Here is a 19,829-nt window from a genome sequence, read left to right on the forward strand (position 1 = left end):
TGGTATTCTTTAATTGGTTTGCATTTTTATCTCTTTTCATGTCATCAACAGCAATTGGATGTGGTAAAAATGATGTCGTCATCACTATAACTGACCAAAACCGTGTTCAAAGTAAGGTTATGTTTTTCTAATCTATTTTCGTTTTCTTACAAAATCTTAAGCCAATTTAAACTTATTGAATTTACCTTTATCCAATTTAATACGAATGACAAGTCTTTGTTTTTCATATTAACGTTTGATTTAATATGTTTGGTTCGATTTAAATTTTCGAGTTTTACCGTAACACTATAATTACCTGTAAAACATATCATATATATATTGCGTCCTTGAAAGTAGATAACATCAATTGATATCTGACATGACACTATTCATTTCAAAGATAGGATACATTGATATGTATAATACAATATCAAATGTCCTCAATGGTGGTGTCAATATATTGATGTAACAACAATGATGTGACACAAACAACTACAGATGTTACAGCCAATATCCAATACTTACACCCTATCAAACGCCATCTGGCATTCCATAGTCAGATTGCATTTTGTCCATTGTGCTATTGGGATTGCGACGTATGATATAAACTTTCAATTGACGGATCGCCAGCTGTCAATCAAACTCCCATATATCACCTGAGACGTTGTATTTTATATTGTGTATGTTACGACGTTTGCTCCGACATTGCATAGATGCACGTGCACTTGCGACCATGTAGCTTGACTAGATATTGCCTGGCGATTTGTCAATACAGTACTTGCTTAATTTCCTTACATTTAATGAAAATAATCAATGAATTATCATCATATTTCGATTTGTTGCAATTGCAAAACTGTCATCTTAAAAACGCAGTAAAAGCGCAGAAACAGCTGTAATAACAAGTTAAGAGAATTAAAAACGCTTTATCATCATTTATATTGGAATGATATCTAAGTTTCTATAGAAATGTGTTCTCCAGAAAGTGTAATTTAAAATCAAACATATTTGCTTGTTTGTTTTCGTGCTTAGAAAAATAACGTTTTGTGCAGTATGTTTTAGAGGAAAAAAGATGTTGAATGCACAATGTTAATTTTTAGTGTAAATATTTTCAAATCTACTTATTTATTTGCTATGCAGTATTTTTTATGAATATTTTTTGTAAACCACAGAATGCGCATTCGCAGAACGTGGGGACGGACTCGTTGAACATGTCTTTGGTGTTGGTCTAGTTTATCACGGTTGTTCTGGAAGTGAAGTGAACGATTTTTATCTGCGTTTTGCAAGCGTATAGAAAGAGGTACGGGTTTTTCAGAGACATCATACCAATGAACATCAGTGATGATAAATCATCATTTCGATAGAAAATCGAATGTATTGATTTTTTACAGTAATACAAAACATTGATAAATACAAAGATAACCTTTATTTAGTTTACATCGATTGCGAAAAAAGACATGTACTTTTATGCAAATCACTTTCGATGGCCCAGAAGTAATCGCGTTAGAGGTCTTAAAGAGGGAGGAAACCGGAGTGCCCGGGGAAAACCCACGGGATAGTTTAGGTAGGTGAAGGTGAATGGCGAGTGGATGCTGGAGTGTCGATCTCCAGCCGGCAAGGTGAATGGCGAGTGGACTAACCACTGCACCAACCAGCAACAGCGATTAATAGGAAGGGTCAGTTATCTAACTTTATCAATTGCATATGAATATAATATATTGATGACATTGTTTACAGTCAAAGCAGCATTTAATAATTATATTTACCACTAGCCTTTATGGCAATTATCTATGTATGTTTCCTAGTTATTATTTTGTATTTCTCAGGAAACATTTTTTCTTAATAATATTACAAAATGGTTTAAAGAGAGTCTTGTTTCGTATGAGTTTTAATAAAAAAAAACACATTATTGAAATAAAAAAAATCTTTTTATTCGCTTGTGATGGTCCAGAAAGTAAAATGTATCGATTTTACTTGATTGATAGCATTGCGTTATCTTTGTTTTAGATACTTAAATAATTGATAACTCTACCCCATTGAAGACCACGACTACACCAAAGAGTACAGCGAGTAAGTGTTTGGTAAACGACTTTGACAATGTGTCGTGTCATCATGGCAATCCAATATACACGCATATGGTGAATAGAAAGTCAGGAAAAATAATTTATGATTTTGATTCAATGAGACAAACTTACTTACCAAGCGCAGCGGTGATAAAAGGAAACATGTATTCCAATGGAACACAATGTAATTAAAACGTCCCTCGTCACCCTTTAATCTATTGTCCCCATCCTCTAATGTCACTGTAAAGATTCGCACTTCTGTTGTCGGTTTAATTCGGTAATGTGTCATGTTTTCTTCAGCGACCCCACCAATTAGTACAGACAAAACTGCGATAAGGCCAGGTAAAATCCTCAATCTAGTTTCATTTTCTTGCATTTTATTTTTCGGTTATTGAACTCATATAAATGTATTTTTGGAGCAAAACTTATAAAAAAAATTAAAAGTTAAATATCTACAAAATAACAAATAAAAATGTATACTCTTATCGAAACCTTAGATATGAACCACTACAAACAGCCGTGTATTTTATTTCACATAAATATGTAAATAAATTGAATGAATTTTTTGTTATTTTATTAATCCGCCATCGGTCTATATACCTAGTAATAGTACCTCTTCCCTTTGTTGTTTTACAAATACAGATCTAGAGTACTCTACGGTTCCACCAACCTCCACAGCAAGTCCACCTTCTTCTACCGGTAACGTTATTACCAATAAAGGTAGGCTGTCAATCATTATAATAACTGTTATTATAGGGTCACGGCACAGACAGTATACGCAGTTTTGAAATGAAATAGTCTTGTTTCGAAAAATATGTGAATGTGTTCACGCTATCACGGGTCTTGCAAATAAATACGCTTCTTAAAAAGTGTCAAAACACATTGAAGTCCAAATGAAATCAATTTTCAACAAATTTAAATATATTACATCTTGTTTTCAACCAAAATAATATTTCAATGACAAATGAAATGCATCGGGTCCGCCATCTTGGATTCAAGTAGTACTTTTAAAAAACGAACCACTTCAAGAGAGCAACCAACTAAATGATTTTACATAGACCACAGTGTTAAACTTTGTTAAAGTTTTGTACTGTATTATTAAAACAAATATATATTAGTTAGGTACTGTGTCCTATAATTAAAGTCTTGGTTCTCATATAACACTAGATAGAAAAAAAAGTTTGGGTCCTTCTGCTCAAACTCCAACCAGGGTAGCTTTATTGAAATCAGGCGCATTTTGCACTAAAAAAATCCGGAAATTCTAATGTTTTTACCTATTCATTATCAAAATTGATATTTTGAACCTAAATCTCAATATGAATTTCCAAATTGATATCATGGTTATCTAGGAATAATTACCTGTCAGAAAACATTTTTACTTTTGAAATTCATTATTAGCCAGCAAATCAGCGGCCGGGTTAAAATTCTATCCTGGGCTCAATAAGGGGCCATTTCAAAGGTCTTTTTTTATTTAGTTGGTTGATCCCTTCTACCTGTTCGACTGGCGCAAAGTATACCGTTACAACTGGTAGGAACCGCAAATGGAACGCACGCCCAGTATATTGATGGTGAATTACTATTGACCTTTTATAGATTGTATATATGAGCAAGTTCCCGGTGCTAGACGAAAAAGGTATCCGACTCTGTAAACTGATTGTACAGAAATTTCAAATAGGATAAGAAAGTTATTTGCTACTTCAAAATATTATTATTATTATATATTTACGCCAACAAAAAATATTTCATCCCAGAAATGTTTGGAGAGCTAACACAACAGGATAACAGACAATATGTATATGATAACTTGAACCAATATAATCTGCTCTCGAATGGCTTTTGAAAATATTGGGTGAAATTATGTATATTTATGTAGGATTGTTCAAAATAACGACAGTATAAGTATACCAAAACATTGCATTTCATCCTTTGTTTCCACATGCATCAATTGTATTGCATGATGGTTTATTGTTTAGTTGTTAATTTCGAAAGTGACGCATTTCGCGATGTGCTCATTGCAATTTATTGGCGGTGATTTCTTTGTAGCCCTTGAAAGCGTCATTTGCTTGTTATAACAAAATAACACATGACTTTTCAGCTTAGGCGTTGCATTTTGTTTACACCAATAGATTTCCTTTCTTCCGTCTGCTATCGGCGACAATTACTTCAGCCCTCCTCTTGCTTTTGGGGATTGAATGGCTTGAGTTCAGCCACGGGACAACGATATGACTATAGCATGTGTCAGACGTGCCCAACCTGCGTCACCCAAAGGTAAATTGGGGATCGAATAGAACCGATGATATAATTTTCACGCACTTAAATTTTTCTGGAAATTCCAATTGAAATGTATTATATTAGATTATATTTTTAAGTGATATTATGATATCTTATACATGTATAATATGTTTTGAAGAAGAGGAAAGCTAAATATAGATTATATCTTCGAAACAAATCCCATTACTGCTTTGTATCTATTCGTGCTTATTTTTACACCAAAGTAACTAGTAAAAGTCACAATGCCTTATATCATATACAGGTCATAGGATCATTAAACATTCTTAAGTCTATAACAGTTTTAAGTTTAGACTTAGCCAATCACAGATGACGTTACAAGAAGTTACGTCATTTTATTGCCTAAGCAATGACTGAATTCTCAGACAGTTTTACAGGTACTGCGTACAGGTATAATAGATGCATAATGAAATATAGTCTGCAAGTTGTAAGTCTTACTATGTAGATAAAGCTGTTATTACATATAGTATGGGTTGACCTAAAATTATATTTCGGGAATGACTCATAAATTGTCGGTTGCTGTTGTTACTGACACAATTGCAAACTAAGTGACATACTTGCAATATTTCTTATTTCATTTTCTTAAATTTGCATTGATTTCCTTTTGTTTTGACAGCCTAAATATTCCGTCCTGCCAAACAAGAAGAGTTTTCATTCGTCGGAAATCCAAAAATCAGAGTTATATTTTGTGTTTTTCTGTAACGTTTGTGATTTATTTAAGGATTGATTGTCAATTTTGTTGCTTGCATTGACTGATGAAGAAAGTTAATCTCGTGCAAATGAAGTGAACTGCGAAGCAGTTCATGTAACATTTGCACGAGATTAACTTTCTTCATCAGTCAATGCAAGCAACAAAATTGATAATCAATCCTTATATTTACGTTAACCAATTTAAATATCCCGCTTTTGAAAAAAGTCAAATTATATGTATTCGGTATAAGATTATTATACAATTTGCAACATTGTACCAGTTATCGTACATGTATGTACAGCTACGGAACAGCCGCCAGTCAGTTCTTTTCGTCACCAAGGCAACATAAAATGTAGTTCCGAAAATAACTTCATTCTTTGCGCGTTGTTACAATTAAAAACGGCGATTTTGAAATATTGTTTTTATGTACAGGAATTAATGGCTTAAATTGTATCATAAAAACATGATCATGTAGCTTCAAATAAAAAAATACTGCGCAGTACTAGCAGTGCAGTCAACGTGTAATCCGGTTGCTCGATTTAGCAGGGGTCCGGTTTTGAAGAAAATGACGATTGTGGTGAAAATGCTGAATAGTTGGTATCTAAACATAATCAAATCTTTTAAAAATCAATTGCGATTGTTATGGAATGTACCTGAATGTTGTATTTCCGTCTGGTAATTGTTTGTAGCTGGCAGTTAAATGTTTATTAACTAAACCTGTTGTGAAATCCAACTCCTGTGTCTATGGTATGCGATGCAGTCCAAGAACCATGCTTCAGGGGCTCAATAAAACGTGTTAAAATGTGGGATTTAGTCGCAGATCACTGGAAGACTTGTGTGTTATTCTTGAAATGTGATAAATTCTCTGTCAACTGGAGTTTTAGGATTAAAATTCTGTATAAAGTAAGTAGAGAAACATTGATTTGAAATGTTGGTGGTTTCCAACGACCCTCGAATGCCGTGGGTTTTGACACTCGCAGAATCGTTTCGTTAGGCTTATGTCACTGAAATCAGCCTGTTTGGTATTTGAGCGTATTTTTATGGAATCTATCGTTTCTAAGCTTACATGTATGTCACCGTTTCACATATAGATCTATATATTGTACACATTATCCTAACTATTTGCGTTTGATTATGCCTACTTCGATGAGTGATGAACATCGCTGCGCTCAGTAGCCTATGTTCAGCATTTTCCGGGGCTTGAGCCTAAGTCATCGTTTCTTCAAAATACGTGTAAAATATCTGTAATATCATATTACTAACAATTTCTAATATCACTTTATCAAACATTTCTGTCTGTGTTTCTAAATGTACAGCGATAGGCCACATCCCAGAAAGTTCATTCAAAACTGAAGCGGCGTAAAACTAGGTTAAAATGTAAACAATGTCAAAATGTATTCTCACGCTGGTCAGAGGTCAGCGCGTGACCAAGCATCTTCATTGGGAAATGAAGTGATCGGAGTTTACTAGTTTCATTGAGGCGGAGCGAAGTGAAAATGTAAATATTTTCGTGTGTCCTTGTCCATTGAACCAAATTATATACAAAGTTGTCATTAAAACAGAAATGAAGACATACATAACTAACTCAGTTCTCATTGTTATGTAATTATAAAATGTTTTGGAATTGGGTTATGTTGATTTCAGTATATTCTTTGCTATTTAAATTGAATTGTCCTACTGTGGCATTCTTAAGCTGAAGTATGAAAGAAATATCAACCTACTTATAAATCCATTCTGTACGCGTTTGTTTCTTTTTCTAAACGTTTTAAGCTTGTTTTTGAAGGAATAAATGTAATGTCACAATTCATTGTAAATCTACAAGGATAAAAAGACTTATTAATGTAACAGAACTACACCTCATAAACCAACGAGAACAACCATTAACGCTTATACACGTTTATTTACATATTTGACTAATGAAAACATCGTGAAATTATCATAGCAATAAACAAATTATTCACCGTGAGCAAAGGAAGCTACAACAGCAGCTACACTTTTACTGATTCGGAAAGGTAATGTTAATATAAAATCCAAACCCCCATCCGCATAAATTGTAGGTCATGTCAAGCATCGTACATGAGATTTTGTGAAAAACGTAATAGCAAAACCGTAAGACAATATTGGTTTATAAACCAAGTTCCTTGAAACAATAAACAATAAAAAAAATTAAATATGATAGGCAAGGCAATTGTAGGGATTGAGTGATACACTTTTTTCTCCCACTATTATCTGAAGATTTTTCACCAGTTTTAGCCGTCAGAGATTTTCTTCTCAACCCCTAGGGTTAGCGCCCGCTAACCTTTTGAACCTGATTACAATTACGTGACATCATGACTTAATGCTGCGTAACCGTGGCGTGCATTGTCGATGACGTCATCAATATTGACGTGTAGTCGACAAAACAATGTTCATGTCGCCGCGAGAATGCTTCTGTTAAGCCGTTATCTCGTCTCTTTTGTTTCTGGGAGGAAAATAACCATTCCCTATCTATGAACGTGTGACAACGAAATCACAATCCCAAGAGGTAATTCATGAAGCCTAGGTATGGACGTTCATGAATTACCTGTACCTGCTACCGGGTTTTGATTTCGTTGTCACACCAACTGGGTAGGGAAATATTCTATTATTCAAAATGCAGGTTTGCATTAGCTACATATTTGACACTCAACATCACGATCTATATACCTAAACGGAAACCAAATTGTCTCTTTACTTGGTACACAACTCTTTATGGCCGAATAAGATGAACCGAGCTACCGTACCGAGAGTGCAGTTAAGTGTTCTGATAGACGTCAAGCTATATACCTTCTTGTAATACCGCATAAATAAATGTATAGCGTAATTGTTGGACCAATCAAAATTATTCTGAAATAAATCCTTTGTGTGACCAGCGTCCGGCCGAACAAATGTTTTGTTCTCTACGTGGATCATATCTGGATAGATTTTCGATAGCTTTGCTGGCATAATTGTTGAATGATAGCCCCATTTGTTTGGATCATATGTGTCGTAAGCTTTGATCCAGATATTCAGGAAACCAGCATCTCTTGCAGAAAGAATAAGACCATTGCTAAGGTTGACATCGAAAGCTTTACTAAGGGTGAATTGATGTTTTCTTAGGGGATCCAGTGTCCGTAACAGTATTTCATCCGTGTCCATGTATATACCACCATACTCTGAAAGTAATAAAGGCAGGTGCAATGTATTTACGTCAACAAAAAAATCATTGCAATTGTCCTATTCTGTATTTGCATATTATCTGCTATTTGTTTTTATAAAAAATAATTGTGAAATCATGAGCGTAATGTCATAATTTTCAGCAAAGGGAGGTAACTCTGTTACATTCAACGACGGATTACGCCTATAGTAAAATTGACGTAATTTTCAAAACTTTTATACCTTAAATGAGACAAGATTAAACGTTCCCTACTGGTATTAAAAGAAAAACATAAATAATAGCAAGCACGACACAAATTATTATCTGGTTTCATCTCTATGAATTCCAGTTGTTTCCAATAACATAGTTTGCGTTTTGTTAAGAATGTTCCATTGCCGACAGAGCATATACAATGCTCATCATTTGAACAATACCTGATGTTAAACCGTGTAAATATGTGTCTAATTAGCACAAAAGTACTTATACAATAATTTATTTTGCTCTTGGTGTATGCGCAATCAGTACTTCATTTCATATAGGACATAGTACCATGGATTATTTTCGGAACACAATTTATTATTTTCAATATTTTTATCCTAAAATAAAATAAGAAGCTCAAACCTTGCAATAGTGGTAATGGAATAAAGTAAGTAACTTTTGTAACTGATTCGTCTATTATTCCTGTTTTTGGTAGCGAAAAAATACCAAAACTCGTCAGCGATGTAGCATCTTAAGTTAATGTCATACCTAAAATGCAATGCATTGTACAGCTGCTAATCTACTCTGTCATAACATCAAAATGAAATAAATACAGAACAGCTACATCTTAAATACGCAATTAGGACTGAAAATATTGATTCGAAAAATAAGCTGTATCGATCTAAATTAGTACAAGAAGATGTAAATGGCGAATATACAACACGATTAACAGGAAAAAGACATCAAAGGTGAAACAATGAATAAAAAACAATATATTAGATAAGATTGTGTATTAACCATGTACCCAATATTAAGTTTAGACATAAACATGCATTTGATAATATCATAATGCAAATATTTTCTTTACAATGTATAACACCGACTATGTTACTATGTTGAAGCTACTGGTCATTTACTTATACTACCCACCTTTCAGTACATTCAGCCGTGTTATATCCGTTTTGTGTTCGATGTGCAATATGGTCTTGTTTGCAATTTCAACCGGCGGGATTTGTTGTAAAAATAATATATTAGGAACAATTTTCAGCAGAAAGTTCCAGTATTCTCCCGTTGGCATAAAATCTCCGTGTATAAATATCACACAAGGTTTCTGTATTTTGAACACACTGTAAACACTAAGGAAATGATAAAATCGCATAGGGCGCATGTTATACCATACATAGTGAACAATATTTGGCACGGGGAAGTTGCTGGAGCAGTTCAGTCGTAAGAACGTTCTTATACATGGATGTTGGAACTGCAGTACTGGAGTACTGTCTGTGACTTGCGTCAATTCCCTGACAAGATATCCTTTGTCTTGGTCACATACAGGGACTAGTTGGACACGGCTAGGTGAATCGAACGTCATATTGATCGCTCTGCAATTGTATTTGCATTGCAATGTCCAGTCAGAAATGTCTCCCATTTTGGGACAATTGTCATTTTCAGGAATAGGCTTCTGAATGACAGTACTCTTAAACATCTCATCTTTCAGTATGCCGCCTAAAAAAAAAAGGTGTATTTAAATTAATGGATTAACATAGAGTCAAACCTGTCTATAAGCTGTCTATAAAGACCATTTTAAGATGCACCACCGCCGATTAAGCATAGACGATACTAATCAAAGGAACATTAATTATATATAATATTTTGTATAATCGTGTATATGTATGTCTAATTACACAAATTTAATATGAAATCATTTATTTTGCTTTTGATGCATGCGCAACCAATACTCCATTCAATATAGGTTATAGTGCCACGGAATTTCTTCATGATGCAATTAATTATTATCAATATTTTTGTCTTGAAGTATAAACATTTCGATGGCAGTAATGGTGTAAAGTAAATAAATTTTGTAACCGAAGAAAAAATCTAATTCGTCTGCTCCTGTTTTAATAGAGCAAAATACAGTGTACCACTTGTCAGCGGTGGAGCATCTTAAATGGACAGACGGAAAAGAGGTAGAGCTAGGTAGAAGTATTGTAGCCTTGATAAACAAGTGGACTTGTGTTGAAATTGGTCATTTAAGGAATGTGGTCTTATTAAGCAGGTGGTCTTTACACAAAGTTGATCGCTAAGAGGGGATTTACTGTAATTGCAATTGACATGTCAAGGAAATTCTAATAGAAAATTAAAATAAGAAAATATCTTATGTGACACAATTGTTGACACAATTGTTGGATAGCAAAGTTTGGCAAGCTATGTAAACATCAATACGTTTTTACAATTCTTAATGTTGACTTGCACGTACTCGTTTTTAATCTTCATTGGGGGTACTATTGAACAAGCAAATCATTCTTAACCTTCGTATTCAATTCCATTAAATATACTTTTGATATTATCTTAATTAATATCGAAATTATTAACTATACTTTATCAATGTTTTGAAAGCCAAAAAAAATGTTATGTTAATTTCGGATTTTTTTTAAAGTACGTCTGACAAATGCTACAAACAACTTACTGTCTTCATCTGCGTGCCCTCGTATATCTTCAGAACTTACTTGATACATAAAACTTTTAGTTATAATGACTGCATTTTCTCCCAGGAAGACACAAACGAAAATACACGTGTATTTCCTCTGTAAGTCCATATGATGATATATGATAATGATGATACGCTGCCCATATAGAAGTTTGTCATCCAAATGTCTGTGAGGTCGTATTTGATTTTGATTTTGATGAGATTGTGTTATCAAGTTTTCAACATGCACACAAACATGCCATCCAAATTAACTGATATCCATACATTAACTAGCTAATATGTAAAATAAAATTGATTTGTTCACACATAAATTTCTTGATAGTGTTCCCTCCACATGTTACACCTAACACTGATCAATTACTAAAATAAAGGCTACTTGTGGTATGTTCAGTTTACATCCTTAGTTCGTAGTTGATCAAAGGATAGCAAAGTTTGGCAAGCTATGTAAACATCAATACGTTTTTACAATTCTTAATGGTATCATTTATCTTACTATTCATTTTGTCATTTTATGATAATTCGCAGGTTTTACCTTGTGTCTTTACAAGGTAGATTTGTACCTCGAGACATTTCGTATAATGCGTTCCTTTTAAAGGTAAAGATCAGCTTTTACTTGGTTCCTTGGGCTATTTTGCCGTTGATGGGAACTTCGTATATTTAATATCCATTGTGTTATGTATACGTGTGTGATATAGATGAATGTGGCGATTTGTAAATAAGCGAAATCCAGTGGTGTCACTTCTTGAATGTAAGGACTGACCAGAAGCAGACAATGTCAATTGTTTAATGTTGGTATATCTAAATCAAGGGGCAAAGCCTAACATAATGAATGTCTAACAGAAAGGTTAAAAGTAAGGTGAAAAGGAGACAATGACATTACATTCAGCGGTAAAGGAAAATACACAACATGTTTACGATCCACTTTGGACGCATCCAGTATTATTCTTATAATTTGATTCTTAAAATTATATTTTTTCTGTTGTACCTGTTCGATTTCAAGAATCAGTGGTTTATTTCAAAACTGATATTGCTTTGATATTGATAATGTTTTTTTCTCTTTCTACACAATTATCTATCGTTATGTTATAGATATGACACCAAACTCTTTTTTGTTAGACAACTTGAGATCGATCCCAAATGGCACATTATTTTCCATGTTCCTATAGTCAAGGTACGTTATCCCGGAACACGTTTTAGATGTCAATGGTCTCCTAGACGAAATAGGAACTATCTCTATAAATATGTCTTATCCCTATTTTGTGTTTCTGTGTATGTGTGTGCTTTCAGTGTTATCAATGAATAATTTACTTACACAAATTGTCGTTAAGGAAAATCATATTCAAACGTCCTGACAAAAATGTGATAGTAAACAAATATAGCATTTTGATGAGGTCGATACATGGTTATATCGACCAATGAAAAAATATTGACCGAGGACGTACATTTTATTATTGTATTTTTCTTTTTTTAACATTTTGAAATGATTGTGAAACCAAATACGCATCGCATTGTAAATTCTTATGACTTTGTGTCAAGTTTAATTTAAAAGCAACATATGAAAACAGTATCAATGGATGCACTTCACCATTTCATTACATGCACCCGATGCATGCGTGTTTGTAAACTGCATACATGTACATGTACTCCATTACACATGTAGCTCCATGTCTTAAGGACACAATCGATTAAATGTATAGTTTGTTCTAAAATAACAGTTTTATACTATTTAGTTGATAGTTTTAGTTAATATATGTGCAGTATGTATAGTGTATATATACATACATAGGACAGTTATTAGGGACCAGGTGGCCACGTGCACATACCCATCTGGGGTCGTTACGTATACGTAGGGCGCTAAGGCACCGCATTCTTTTTTCCATATAAGTAGTTGTTTACGACTAGGGCTGTGAATTAGGGTCCAGTTTGCTGGACAGGTTGCGTAAGGTGTTCGTATTAATAGTAACAGAGAGCTAAATTTAGGTATTGGTCACTTCGGCCAGCCAATTAGAGTTAGGTTGGGAGGGGAATGGAAGTAGGTAGAAATACGTAATCATAGTAAGATTCAGCCAATGAACGTGAGAATGAAGATTGGAGGAGCGAGGTTTTCGCCAATTAGAGGATAGTATGAAAGTGGTATAAAAAAGGGGTGCACGTGACGAAACGACAGAGATTACATGAAATTTCAGGACATACCCCACGTATCTCAGGATCAGTTATTTTAATTCGGATTACTTTACTACACTTAGTGTGTTTGTGACTAAGGGATTTATACTTGCATTTGGGATGTACTGAATACTTCGCAATTATGGATTATCACCTAGCAGTGATCTTAAATGAAACAGTATACCAGTGTGTGTGTGTTCCTAATGGATTTATTGTGAACTTTATTACGTGGATGTTTATGTGAATAAATTATGTGAATTTTAAAGTGATGTTTTCTAGTTTTCCTTGCCGTAGTCACCTTCCATCACGGACTTATGATATACAATTGCGTCTCGTCATAGCATAAGTGCTATCATATTTTGGAGAAACGCTACATGATTTTCATATTATTATTGTGAATTAGTCATTTATTACTGTAGCATCCTTAACTACCTACAACATGTGTGTTGAAAATACTAGCATGCGAAAAACAAACACAAATAATTAATTATTATAGTTAAAGGATGCGCATATGGCCACTGTTGCAAACGAAAGAAGGAAAACAGCGATGACGAAATTATGTGCTGGTGAAATACTAAACTGGTAAAATAGATTGAACTGTTCTACAACAGGTAATTGTTGTATTACAACGATTTATTCTTAACGTACAAATCGTATAAAGTAAACTATAGTACAAAAATATACTTTCTGGTTCTAGGCTATTTTGAAAGATTTTAAAAGGGGATATGTTTGCTGGTCATTAATTAAAAAAATTACATGTCAATTGTTTTAAAGTACATCACTTGCTTACAGACATCAAATTTCTATTCAGGGATTTAGTAATACTGTGCAGAATTATTGTCAGTTAAATCAATTATTGCTGCGAGTGTGGAAGAAGGTTGGAATTTATTCAGTTCAAATGCGCATGTTTCAAGAAAGGTATATCAGATGATATTTGAAATATATAATTTATGTGCAGGTTATGTAGTTATCGTTTGGGTTGATGCATGCATATCAGTACCATTATATAAGTTAAAATAATGTACATCTAATGTGTAAAAATTAGAAAAAAATAGTATCCCAGTGCTAATACATGTAAATTGACCAAGACGTTCATAACCATGCCTCGTGCTCGCACGCGCTCGTTTTTGCATTCAATGCTGGAGCTAACTTTAATTAGTAGCATACACAATACAAAATGCACGTGCAGTTTGATCGACAGTTAATGATCAGGCAATTTTTATGCATGTCTATCGATTTCATTTTAAAACTTGTTTCATACTTCAAATTTTTAACACAAAACTGCTAATCTGCATTAATTATCAGAACAATGCATTTTTGTCAGAATATATTCTGTACCTGTTGTTTAAGTTGATATTATTCCAGAATACATGACGATGATAGATAATGAGGTTTTGATCAACATCATTACCCTTTGATGTTCCATAATTATTGCCTAAATAATATCATGTGAGAATATGCGTTGATGACAGTATCTGGTGACTCGCTAATAAAAATCAATACTCTTTGAAATACCATTATCTGTATTTGCTATTTACTTTGAAGGTGTGTTTACTGATCCCACATCAACACCGCTTACCAAGGACACAGGTAAATATACCTGAAACTTGTATCACTTAGCACAAAATCTGCAAACGTAATGGTGCAATTACGTTTTAGGGCAAATATGATCTAGAACATATAACGCGAAATGTTGAATTTGCGCAATTACTATAATGACTAAATTAATAACAGTTCATCCAAGTAACCCTGACACGAAAAAGTCTAAAACAAGATTATGGCTTCAATATGTACGTTAATGCACAATTCATATGGTTCCCTTTACTTAGATACGGAATTAACCAACAATATTTAAATTACAAAGTTACAATTTATTATTTACGTCAAAGACAATTACTAATTTAATGTATAGTAAAATAAAAAAAAACATCAATTACTATTGAGCTCAGATACACTAAACAAGTTCCAGGCTAAATAAAATAGTAACCAGCGGACCTCAAACGTTTTCATATACTAATGCGTTTTGATTCAAGATACAAAAATGGCAAGATACAAGATAATAGCAGGCTAGCAGCAACATGATTCAATCTGAAAATCGATAAATCCCTGTCTAATAGAAACAATACAAAGATTAAAATAAAATCCATTACAGACAACATGTACAATATGTAGGGAAATAAATTATGCGTAATAAATAGAAATCTATTCCCTACTCACATTACCAAAGTTGATTATATATAATGTTTTTTGGTTTGCTTTAATTAGTATGCATTTTTATTTCTTTTCATGTCGTCAACAGCAATTGGATCTGGTAAAAATGATGTCGTCATCACTATAACTGACCAAAACCGTGTTCAAAGAAAGGTTATGTTTTACTGATCTATTTTCGTTTTCTTACAAAATCTTAAGCCAATTTAAACCTATTGAATTTACCTTTATCCAATTTAATACGAATGACAAGTCTTTGTTTTTCATATTAACGTTTGATTTTATATGTTTGGTTCGATTTAAATTTTCGAGTTTTACCGTAACACTATAATTACCTGTAAAACATATCATATATATATTGCGTCCTTGAAAGTAGATAAAATCAATTGATATCTGACATGACACTATTCAATTCAAAGATAGGATACATTGATATGTATAATACAATATTAAATGTCCTCAATGGTGGTGTCAATATATTGATGTAACAACAATGATGTAACACAAACAACTACAGATGTTACAGCCAATATCCAATACTTACACCCTATCAAACGCCATCTGGCATTCCATAGTCAGATTGCATTTTGTCCATTGTGCTATTGGGATTGCGACGTATGATATAAACTTTCAATTGACGGATCGCCAGCTGTCAATCAAACTCTCATATATCACCTGAGACGTTGTATTTTTTATTGTGTATGTTACGACGTTTGCTCCGACGTTGCATAGATGCACGTGCACTTGCGACCACGTAGCGTGACTAGATACTGCCTGGCGATTTTTCAATACAGTACTTGCTTAATTTCCTTACATTTAATGAAAATAATCAATGAATTATCATCATATTTCGATTTGTTGCAATTACAAAACTGTCATCTTAAAAACGCAGTAAAAGCGAAGAAACAGCTGCAATAACAAGTTAAGAGAATTAAAAACGCTTTATCATCATTTATATTGGAATGATATCTAAGTTTCTATAGAAATGTGTTCTCCAGAAACTGTAATTTAAAATCAAACATATTTGCTTGTTTGTTTTCGTGCTTAGAAAAATAACGTTTTGTGCAGTATGTTTTAGAGGAAAAAAGATGTTGAATGTACAATGCTAATTTTTAGTGTAAATATTTTCAAATCTACTTATTTGCTATTCAGTATTTTTTATGAATTATTTTTGTAAACCACAGACTGCGCATTCGCAGAACGTGGGGACGGACTCGTTGAACATGTCTTTGGTGTTGGTCTAGTTTATCACGATTGTTCTGGAAGTGAACGATTTGTATCTGCGTTGTGCAAGTGTATAGAAAGAGGTACGGGTTTTTCAGAGACATCATACCAGTGAACATCAGTGATGATAAATCATCATTTCGATAGAAAATCGAATGTATTGATTTTTTACAGTAATACAAAACATTGATTAATACAAAGATAAACTTTATTTAGTTTACATCGGTTGCGAAAAAAGACATGTACTTTTATGCAAATCACTTTCGATGGCCCAGAAGTAATCATGTTAGAGATCTTAAAGTGGGAGGAAACCGGAGTGCCCGGAGAAAACCCACGGGATAGTTTAGGTAGCTCTTGATCCTTTCACGTTCATGCTGGAGTGTCGATCTCCAGCCGGCAAGGTGAATGGCGAGTGGACTAATCACTATAACACCCAGCAACAGCAATTAATGGGGAGGGTCAGTTATCTAACTTTATCAATTGCATATGAATATAATATATTGATGACATTGTTTACAGTCAAAGCAGCATTTAATAATTATATTTACCACTAGCCTTTATGGCAATTATCTATGTATGTTTTCTAGTTTTTATTTTGTATTTCTCAGGAAACATTTTTTCTCAATAGTATTACAAAATGGTTTAAAGAGAGTCTTGTTCCGTATGAGTGTTAAAAAAAACACATTATTGAAATAAAAAAAAATATTTTTATTCGCTTGTGATGGTCCAGAAAGTAAAATGTATCGATTTTAATTGATTGATAGCATTGTGTTATCTTTGTTTTAGATACTAAAATAATTGATAACTCTACCCCATTGAAGACCACGACTACACCAAAGAGTACAGCGAGTAAGTGTTTAGTAAACAACTTTGGCAATATGTCATGTCATCATGGCAATCCAATATACACGCATATGGTGAATAGAAAGTCAGGAAAAATAATTTATTATTTTGATTCATTGAGACAAACTTACTTACCAAGCGCAGCGATGATAAAAGGAAACACATATTCCAACGGAACACAATATGATTAAAACGTCCCTCGTCACCCTTTAATCTATTGTCCCCATCTTCTAACGTCACTGTAAAGATTCGCACTTCTGTTGTCGGTTTAATTCGGTAATGTGTCATGTTTTCTTCAGCGACCCCACCAGTTACTACAGACAAAACTGCGATCAGGCCAGGTAAGATCCTCAATCTAGTTTCATTTTCTTGTATTTTAATTTTCGGTTGTTGAACTCATATAAATGTATTTTTTGGAGCAAAATTTATAAAAAAAAATTGAAAGTTAAATATCTACAAAATAACAATTATAAATGTATACTCTTATCGAAACCTTAGATATGAACCACTACAAACAGCCGTGTAATTTATTTCACATAAATATGGAAATTTAATGAATTTTTTGTTATTCTATTAATCCGCCATCGGTCTACATACCTAGTAATAGGACTATTTACAATAAGCTGTATACGTATACGCATAAGTATACGGATACGTATTTAAGGAGGAGCAATCATTATTTGTACTTTTTTTTCTAAATTTAGAATAAGACTTATGATATCGTCACAGGATAGCTACCTGCTTGAACAAAAATGCACTATCATTTCGTGGCACGTGTGTACCTTGGTGAACTTGTATGTACGCTAGTAATTAGTGTGGTTCATTATGGTGGCTGATTTCGGTCATGTCGCTTGACGAGCCCGCTATGCGACAGTGAGCCAAGTGAATGAGCAATTAGAATTACACACTGTCGCATGACGCATTATCGCTCTTCGCATGTCGCACTATCGCATGGCGCTTTGTGGCCAGTTGCGACCCCGCCTTCAACAATGCACCATGCGAAGAGCGATACTACAATAGTGTGTCAAGCTAAGAGTGTCAGTTTTGAAAGTTTGCCAATACGTCATGCGGCAAGGCATCATGTGATAAACATATTGTCATATGGTGTACTGTGGCTCTTCGTACGGCGATTTGTTGCCCGTGGCAACCATGCAATGAAACAGTGCGACGATGTGCTATGCGACATTGTGACAATTGGTCATGTAACAATGCACTAAGTGAAGATCGACAATTTGCCATGCGACAACGCATTATCGCACCAACGTCTCTTTGCTTGCAGCATCAATGGGGACAACCTACGTCATCGGAAGTGATATCGGGCACACAAAAACAATGGAAAAACGCCCGCTTCAAGATGAAAATCGGCTGAAAATATGACATAAAAGCAATGCATCTTCTAAATCTATCGTGCGTCAAAAACAGTGTATTGTTAGAGATTCTATGAAGCTATCAAATATCGTCAAACTAGCTCAGATAATGCAAACACCTTAACACAATATTTTTCGACAGCAGGGATATCGGTCACATTTTATTCAATAAAACGTTAAAAGTTGTAAATAAATAAAATTTGCTGTCACAAAACCGTCCCGTTTACTAATACGTAATATATGACTGTTGAAAGAAAATATTTCATTCATAACATCTGCTAGTGGAGAAACATAGACGGTGCTTAATTAGAAATTATGAAAGTGATATCGGTCACACTTAGAACTTTAGGGGTAACGGTCACATCCATTATTTTCTTTGTAGATCCAGTCTGCTGATGTTAACCACGTTTTGTTTATGAAAATCGATTTAAATTAATTATTTTTTTTTTTTTTTACTTTTATAATTAAAAATATTTCAAGTGCTGCAGCTTTATAAAAAGGTGTTAAAATTAGAAACTTTAAACCTCAGACAGACGGAGAAAAATATACTTAAACAGTTTTCATTATGACAAAAAAGAGCGAAAGTGATAGACCGTACTACTTTAATTTTGGATTATTTTAAAGTACATGTGTACCCCTGACAAAATGTTACTTTCGGTATAATACACAGAGAATAATTATTTGATGCTACAAAACCTTACCGTCTTCATCTGCCTGTCCGTGTATATCTTCAAAACTCATTTGATACACTAAACTTTTAGTTATAATGACTGCATTTTCTCCCAGGAAAACACGGACGAACATGAACCACAATAACAAAATGGAAAATATATACATGAATGTGCATCTCCTCGTTAAGTACATGCTGATAGTGATGTTACACTGTCCGCACACATAGAAGTTTGTCATCCAAATGTCTGAAGGTCATAAAATGTATATGATATTGATTTTGTTGCGAAAGTGTTATAACGTTTTCAACATGAAAAGACATGTCGTACAAATTGATCTGATATCCATACAAAGGCTAGCTATTATGAAACCTGATTTCTTCGCTTACAAATCTCTCGATATTTCCTCCATATGTTACATCAAACACTGATCAAATAACGGCTACCTGTGGTGTACTCAATTTACATCATTAATAAGTAGATGATTAAAGGATAGCAAA

General features: G+C 33.7%; 1 protein-coding gene and 2 long non-coding RNA genes across 3 annotated transcripts; 2 read left to right on the forward strand and 1 right to left on the reverse strand.

The window, feature by feature from the left end:
• Window positions 1–1,741, forward strand: LOC138326852 (uncharacterized). Its single transcript, XR_011208966.1, has 3 exons — window positions 1–111; window positions 1,149–1,550; window positions 1,596–1,741. It is a non-coding gene; the product is annotated as an uncharacterized lncRNA (long non-coding RNA).
• Window positions 1,742–1,843: 102 nt separating this feature from the next.
• On the forward strand, window positions 1,844–3,660 carry LOC138326851 (uncharacterized). Its single transcript, XR_011208965.1, has 4 exons — window positions 1,844–2,046; window positions 2,340–2,381; window positions 2,682–2,759; window positions 3,633–3,660. It is a non-coding gene; the product is annotated as an uncharacterized lncRNA (long non-coding RNA).
• A 3,239-nt stretch (window positions 3,661–6,899) lies between these two features.
• Window positions 6,900–13,183, reverse strand: LOC138327796 (uncharacterized). Its single transcript, XM_069274180.1, has 3 exons — window positions 10,836–13,183; window positions 9,302–9,874; window positions 6,900–8,192 (listed from the first exon to the last, which is right to left on the reverse strand). Exons 1-3 carry the CDS (start codon window positions 10,963–10,965, stop codon window positions 7,729–7,731), a joined length of 1,167 nt encoding a protein of 388 aa, XP_069130281.1. The 5' UTR covers window positions 10,966–13,183; the 3' UTR covers window positions 6,900–7,728.
• Window positions 13,184–19,829: the final 6,646 nt, after the last annotated feature.

Source organism: Argopecten irradians, chromosome 7, assembly GCF_041381155.1.
Source record: "Argopecten irradians isolate NY chromosome 7, Ai_NY, whole genome shotgun sequence".
Lineage (NCBI taxonomy): Eukaryota > Metazoa > Mollusca > Bivalvia > Pectinida > Pectinidae > Argopecten > Argopecten irradians.

Coding starts and splice junctions, on each gene's coding strand:
- LOC138327796 (XM_069274180.1), bottom strand. CDS start 10,965: ATGGACTTACAGAGGAAATACACGTGTATTTTCGTTTGTGTCTTCCTG. Junction 9,875..10,835: donor AGGGCACGCAGATGAAGACA/GTAAGTTGTTTG, acceptor TTTTTTTTTTAG/GCGGCATACTGAAAGATGAG. Junction 8,193..9,301: donor ACGGCTGAATGTACTGAAAG/GTGGGTAGTATA, acceptor TATTACTTTCAG/AGTATGGTGGTATATACATG.